The 7,891-nt window shown below is 34.1% G+C and overlaps 1 protein-coding gene across 1 annotated transcript in view; it reads left to right on the top strand.

Moving 5' to 3' along the window:
* The window catches only part of LOC107747624 (dmX-like protein 2), a 60,488-nt gene extending 53,091 nt beyond the window's left edge, over positions 1-7,397 (top strand). The window contains exons 36-43 of the mRNA XM_016562222.1: positions 1,643-1,703; positions 1,783-1,910; positions 2,632-2,709; positions 2,931-3,022; positions 3,107-3,159; positions 4,523-4,740; positions 6,827-6,901; positions 7,389-7,397. Coding sequence (XP_016417708.1) covers positions 1,643-1,703; positions 1,783-1,910; positions 2,632-2,709; positions 2,931-3,022; positions 3,107-3,159; positions 4,523-4,740; positions 6,827-6,901; positions 7,389-7,397 — 714 coding nt within the window. The remainder of the gene's footprint in view (positions 1-1,642; positions 1,704-1,782; positions 1,911-2,631; positions 2,710-2,930; positions 3,023-3,106; positions 3,160-4,522; positions 4,741-6,826; positions 6,902-7,388) is intronic.
* The last annotated feature ends 494 nt before the right edge of the window (positions 7,398-7,891 follow it).

Genomic DNA, 7,891 nt, shown 5'->3' with positions numbered 1-7,891 from the left:
GATTTGGTGGTTGGGGTAGGTTTAAGGGTGGTTTGAGGTGTAAGGGATGGGTCAACAGTGTAATTATAAATGTAATTACAGAAATGAATTACAGATGTAATTACATGCAGGTATATTTAAAATATAAGTACAATGTAAAAACATGTATGTACACAATAAGTGCATTGTACCAAATGATTAATTTAAATGTAAGTACATAGTAGTTAAGGCCACTTAATATAAAGTGGGACCTAAAAGGCTCATTGAAACAGTATTATGTCATGATGTCTCAGACCACATAAAAAATTAAGGATTTTTTAAAAAACCTGTAAATAAAAATAGCATTTTAAGTTTTAGACAAATTTAAAATAAAGGAATGCTAAATTATTAAATTACATAAAATCTTTTTTTTTTTTTTGGTCACTAATCAAATAAGCAATTTTGTGACATTTGTACATCTGTGGCCATCTTTTGTACAGTTGGTCAGATATTCTTGCTTCCACTGGGGTACAAGATGCTCTTTAGATGATTCTCAAATCATCCTGGAAAACATGATCATCAGGTTTTGTTCATGCAGCTTCAGTGTTACTGTCATAACAGGAAGAAGAAACAAACCAAATACTCAAAGAAACGTTCAAATTCATGTTCATTTTTAATTCAACTTAATTAAACTTTACTGAAATAGTTGTAATGTACAGGGTTGTATTAAATTCGGGAAAACACAGAAGCGTTTTTACTAGTGGTCTCAGATTTTGTACCCCACTGTACATATGCACACATTAAATCCGGTTCATGATGGTCACGTTCCCACAGAGCTGCACCCGCAAATGAAGAGCAGCTTCTGAGTGTTTTCTTTTGGCTGCTATCAGCAGAACACAAACAGTGAGTCGTGGTCTCAACAGAGCTCTTGATGAGTCTGTATCGAGCTGATAAGAGCGTTTGGCGGTAGTGGAGTATACCGCAGACAGTCCGAGCGGCCCAAGGTACAGACCTGCGTCATCACATCAACCTCCACTCTTGTTCTCATTCACGGCTGATAAAGATGACACTGTGGAGTTGGGGAAGCTACTTTCAAACTGGTTTTCCACGCTCTACATGCTGCAGACAAATTATCGTTTTGATCGTGTAGTTAGCTTTGCTACAACGAGTAGCAAAAGATCTGGTACCATGGTACAGGGATGCGATCAGATGGTACACTCTAAAAAATGCTGGGTTAAAAAGGGACAAACCCAGCTATTGGGTTGTTTTGACCCAGTGGTTGGGTTGTTTTGACCCAGTGGTTGGGTTGTTTTGACCTAGCTGTTGGGTTGTTTTGACCCAGCGGTTGGGTTGTTTTGAACCCAACTGCTGGGTCAAAACAACCCAATAGCTGGGTTTGTCCCTTTCTAACCCAGCGCTGGGTTATATTTAACCCAGCATTTTTTGTGTAAAGATACTGTCATTGATTTACATATTTTATGGGTAATTTGAAATTAACAGTCCAAGCAAAGCTTTCACTAAATCATACTATAGAATACTGTAAATTGTACTGCATATTGTACTGTAAAATATGAAGAAACTGCAAGAATCTCAGTGTTGTGTGTGTGTGTAAGTTTGAGAGAACAGACTTTCATGAGTTTAACTGTGTGTGTGTGTGTGTGTGTGTGTGTGTAATTTCTGACAGATCATGAAGAGGAACCTGAATAATGTGAAGAGAATGACATCTCATCCCATCTATCAGTACTGTGAGTGTCTCTTATTTCACACACAAACACTGTAGGGTTTTGATGAAACTCCTGTTTGACTTCTTTGACATGTTTTCAGATATGACGGGTGCTCAGGACGGCAGTGTGAGGATGTTTGAGTGGAATCGTCCACAGCAGCTCATCTGTTTCAGACAGGCCGGAAACGCTCGAGTCACACGCCTCTATTTCAACTCACAGGGCAACAAGGTATTGAAGCAGTCATTACCAAAATCATTAAACCTCATAACCACGTGATAACCAAGCCATACACTATTGTTCAAAATTTTGGGTCAGTAAGTTTTGAAATAAATACTTTCAATTCAGCAAGAATGCATTAAAGTGCTCAAAATTGACAGTTGGGACATTTATATTGTTAAAAATATTTATATTTTTAAAAAATACTGTTCGTTTGAACTTTTTATGAATCAAAGAATCCTGAAAAAAAATTATCACACTTTCTACAGAAATATGAAGTGGTTTTTTCCATTCATTTTAATTAAAAAAATAAGATTTCTTGAGCACCAAATCAGTCTGTTAGATCCTGAAATCATGTGACACTGAAGACTGCTGAAAATACAGCTTTGTCATCACAGGAATAAATTGCATTTTAAAACACAAAAACATATTAAAATAGAAGTTGTTAATTATGCATTGAAAAGGCTTTTGACCTTTGGTAAGTTTTACTTATGTAGTGTGTAATAATTTCCAGGCTCATTTTGTGTCTGTTCATGTGCTGTTGACTTCATAGAATAGAGCGAGTACGTCAGTTGTCTGTGGTGTTATATAATAAGTCCAGTACTGTAGCACATCTGTTCAGAAAATGTCATCCTGTTGTGTCTTCTGTCCTTTATATGAATCATTATGCAATATACAGCTGAAAATATTGTCTGTGCCTTTAAATATCTCCATTCTTGCTGTCTGTCTGCAGTGTGGTGTTGCAGATGGCGAAGGCTTTTTGAGCCTCTGGCAAGTCAATCAGACCTCCTCAAACCCCAAACCTTATTTGGTAAGACCTTTATCTTTGTACCGCACAGGCCTTCCATTACTGACGGTCACAAACTGCCCTCATAGTGTGATTGAACAGTGTGATTGAAGTAGATATAATATCAAAGCATGTGGCATCTGCAAACAAATGATAAAAACGAACTTTACTATTAAATACATGTTTGATAATGCAGAGTCACTGTATCATATGAAATAATAAGCATCTCTGCGTGTCTGTCTCAGAGCTGGCAGTGTCACAGTAAAAGCTGCGGTGATTTCGCCTTCATTACGTCCTCCAGTCTGATTGCCACAGCAGGACAGTCTAACGATGGCAGGTCAGTTAAATGATTTATTTTACTGTCATATAGAAACAGGTTTTATGGATTGTTTTTAAGGAAACGTTTCCCTTTCTTCCACAGGAATGTTTGTTTATGGGACACTCTTATCTCTCCAAGTAACTCTATGATACACGGTGAGTCCACAGACTCTTAAGGGAAGATGTTTTTAAATATATATATATATATATATATATGTTGAATAAGTGATTTAGTATTATTTCATTTTTTTATTATATTATTAAGTTAGCTTATGATGTCATTGTTTATGTACAAAAAAAAAGTTTCGTTTTTCATGAACATTTTCCACACTCTTTCGTTCATCTAAATACTGAATGGGTGTTCATGTGTGGGTAGTCATATGTTAATGTTCTCATGGTGGCGACAACATTATCATGAATATTTCTAAATGTGTTGTTTTAAAGCTTAGTTTTAATAAATGGTCTGGGTGGACTGAGGATGGAATATTTTAATACTATGTCTACATAGTACCACAGACATTTACAAGAGCAAGAATGGGCCCATTTTCTATTAATATGTTTGTTGAAGATTACTTTTATTGCTAGTTACATATAATTATATGTACTGTCATTTAAGTTTTACAGGGTTCTTGTGGGTCCTTTAAAAGTCTTAAATTCAGTTTGATCAGGTTTAAGGTCATAAAAGTCTTAAATATCATAAATGGTATATCAACAGTCTTATTTATTTTAAGAGCACTTAAATAGGTTGACTAAAGAATGGGAATCGTGATATGGCCTAATGTGATTATTAAACTTCAAAGGCGATTATTTAATTAAATGTGAGCGCTGCATGTTCAAAGTCAAAAAGCGGCACCGTTGCGTATTTATGGGCTTGCACATTCAGAGCAGTTTGTAATCAGTAAATACCATCCATTTATCCATAAGAGATTGTTTATGCTCTAACTTTGATGAATTATGACAATATTTACTTTGTGTTTTTCTTTAATGTTGTAGAATGTCATAAGAGTGCAGTATTTTATCACCCTCATTTTTTTTTTTAATGAGCAGATGGAAGTAGTAAAGCATAGATTTTCAAAATAAGTTTTTTTTCTGGATATTATTGGTGTTTTGGCTGCCCTATCACAATAAAGAAGGGAAAGACAAAGACCAGCTTTTAACACATTCAATATTTAGATTTTACTGATATCAGCACAATAATATTTTTATTGATTTCTGTTGTTGTTGTTGTTGTTGTTGTTGTTGTTATTTTAAACATTATCGTATCAGCAAAATCAAATATCGATCGACCAGTAATTTGTGTGTTAATATATTAGTACATAAACCAATTTTTTAACATATTTAACTTGTTTAACCCTGTTTTGCAGTTGAATATGTAAAAGAATCTGAGATGCATGATTTATTTTGAGATTGAATGGGTTTTGTATGAATGTGATATTAATTTTAAAAAAGGTCTTAAAAAGTCTTAAATTTGATAAAAAAAAAAAAAAGTCCTTTTATTCTGCTATCTCTCTATATCCAGCGTTCCAGTGCCATGAGAATGGCGCAACGGTTCTTCAATATGCTCCTAAACAGCAGCTAATCATCGCAGGCGGCCGGAAGGGATTCGTCTGTATTTTTGACATCCGTCAGAGACAGCTGCTCCACACATTCCAGGCACATGATTCAGCCATCAAAGCGTTGGCCATGGACTCCACTGAAGACTTCTTCGTCACCGGCTCAGCCGAAGGGAACATGAAGGTATATTCCCCTAAAATGACACACTTCATCTTAAACATCTCCTGTTGCTGTTATGTGGATATTTATGCTAAAAACATAAAAAGCAAAGTGACATTAAAAAAAATATATTTCTTTAAAAACATTGATAACTCCAAAAAAAGAAATAATTAGACTGAATTTAAAGTATCGCCAAACGACAGAAATTTTTTTTTTCTCACCAAGTCAGTGCTAAAAGCGCCTCCTTCACTAGCATGTGTGAAAACTGCAACTAGCAAGCATTAAGTCCACCTTTTATCTTCAAGCAAATGACAAACTAGCAAGCGGTTCATTTTGTGATGTTTTTTCTACTGCTCACTATCAATAGATAAAATTGTTCGTAATTATTTGTTAAATGTGTGTAATTATTAATAATAATAATAATAATAATAATGCGATCACATTTTTAGGATAAAAAATGTATCAGCTTTTAAATGGAAGGAGAAATGCTTCTCATATCTTTTTGTTGTTGAAGGCTGTGTGTCCAATTAGACTTTCATCTGTCATTTGATAAAAAGACTGGGAAGATGTGTAAAAAATGTCAGACAACCTGAATGAAATTAGAATTGTTCTATTCAGCCTATGCCATGTAAAGAATTTAGCATATTGTTTTTAATTTGAATAGTGTTCATGCCTATACTAAAACATTTCAGTGTGTTTGTTTTTAAGGACATTTCTTTTTACCTATATATGATAAACAATTTTGATAATGTGTCGGATCACCTCTTGCTTATAACGGTATCTAGAGAGCATGGTGGTCTATTGCAGATATAATAGTAGTGTACATAATACACTTTAATGATAGCAATTGAGATGTATGCTGAATTGCTGAAAGTTTTCAAAATATTGAAAAACATACATTTAAAAAAATGCACGCGATATTTTGCTCTATTTGCAGTATGTAAGTCTGCTTGCTTTTGGAACTGACACAAGGCAGTTCACTTCTTCTAAACTGTCACTAACCTAACAGCATTCAATAATCTCAAATAGGTAAAAATGTGTTAGTCCATCAACCTGGCTATATATCTACAGTATAACTAATATATAGTGATGTACCGAAATTTCACAAACAATCAATAATATTCAACCAAAAAAATGAATGATGGGTTTAAGCCATAACAGTGGTGATATTTAATTAGCGCTTCTCCTATGGTGTGTTTTTACTGTGTTAGTAGCTGCGTTTCCATCCACCTATTGTTATGCGCATTTTGGAATATCGCATAAAAAAAAAACACTGGATGGAAACGCCAAGATGCGCATAAATTCTAAAAATGCGCATAAAAAAAATGATGCGCACATGTGAGTAGGATAAACATAAAAGATGGAAACACATTTACCGAATAAATTCCTCCATGCGCATCAAAAAAGTCATGTGACTTTGCGCTATGAGACGGGATAACTTGACAAGCAGCGGACCGATCTCGTTCACAGCATCTATATGTTGTTATGGTCATTCTGAAATGCCTGAGCAAAGTCTGTCATCAAAGTATTTCGACTGCGTTCCCATACAGCAGCATCCACCTCCGAAAGCATTGACAGCATTTATTGTGTTACGTCTGCTCGTTCTGAGGTGCAAGTAGTTTATATCATATATTGAAAATTATTATATTCAGTGGCTTCTCCTATATTCTTAGTGATATTTAGTGCCACAGTTTACCAGGAAATGATGATTTTGTTCTCTTTGACTCGTTGGATGGAAACGGTGCTTTATTCGCATATGTTTTATGCGATATTACAGTTTTGCGCATAAGTTTCATTCGAATCTTTGGATGGAAACATAGCTAGTGTCTGATCTGAGTACACATCGTGAATAAGCTATTAAATGTTTGTTATTAGATATTTCAGTAACAAATTAATACAGTATATCATTAGTAAGTTCATATAAAAACCATACAGCAGCTGTAATTTCACTTTTTCTGTACATTTCAGTTTTTTATTTGAATGTTGCTTAAATACATTGAATTGATTAATTGATTTATAAAACTTTATTTTCGGTTTTGTTTTTTAAACTTCTGGTGTAAAGAAATTTTTGCGCATCATTTCTAATAACTGCATTCCTGTTCTGGTTCAGGTCTGGAAGTTGGCGGGTCACGGTCTCATGCACTCCTTTAGCAGCGAGCACGCTAAACAGTATATTTGGTTTGATGTATGTGGTATTTATTAAAATCATATTTGTGTTTCTGTCTGATTTGCTGGGCACCATGTCAACTGTACGTATTTTAAATGTTCAACCGATGGTCTGATGTGTATTTATTGAACAGCCTGATCTGTCTGCGTGTGTGAAAATGCAAACCCCCAAAACACTGGTTGATATTTCTGAAGGAACAGGTAGTTCTGTCATGGTCAAAGTTTTATCTTTGTAAGTTGAATAAATTCTTTTTATTTGAATTGTCATTTCACTTTTACTGTTTCAACTCCACGTCTTTATATTAAAATGTTTCAGGGTTTATTTCAGGATTTCCAAGCATTTGTAGCTACATAAACATGCATGCAATATAAATAAAACAACATTTGGCAAATATATTTGTGTCTTATACATACTAGCAGTCTAACACAATATCTATAACATGAAGTCAACAAAAAAAATCAAAGTTCACCTTAAATTGATGCACATACCTAATCTTATTGTGTAGGGTTTTTGAGTGACGTTATCTTGAAAAGTCTTAATGAATTGATGCTGTGAAATAAAATAGCAATGGCAGCAATGGTTATGTATACGAAGTTACTAAATTCTTGTAATGCACATAGAAATTCCATTTATTATTTACACGCATTTGGCCTCATTCATGAAACGAGAGGAGAAGGAATTTCTGTGTAAACTTAGTAAAACCATCTTTATGTAAAGTATATTTATAACAATGGTTTTATGAACCGTTTGCACAAAAATTAGCTCTGGTCGTGCTGCATGAATTAATAAATATTCATTTAAAATGCATGTTAGCTGAAAAACAAAAATGCGACATAAAATTTAAAATCATACCAAAAAATAAAATATGGTAACCCCAAATTGCATTTGGACACTCAATTCAGATTTAAAAATGCATTACATTAGATACAAATTTTCAAATCAAGCGCATGTTTTCAAACATGTCACTTTTCAAACTAAACATTTTACAAAACATGTTTGTAAGGCTTT

The sequence above is a fragment of the Sinocyclocheilus rhinocerous genome, unplaced genomic scaffold, assembly GCF_001515625.1.
Source record: "Sinocyclocheilus rhinocerous isolate Xijiao unplaced genomic scaffold, SAMN03320098_v1.1 scaffold1430, whole genome shotgun sequence".
Classification (NCBI taxonomy): Eukaryota; Metazoa; Chordata; class Actinopteri; order Cypriniformes; family Cyprinidae; genus Sinocyclocheilus; species Sinocyclocheilus rhinocerous.
This window is presented reverse-complemented; position numbering and strand designations above follow the sequence as displayed.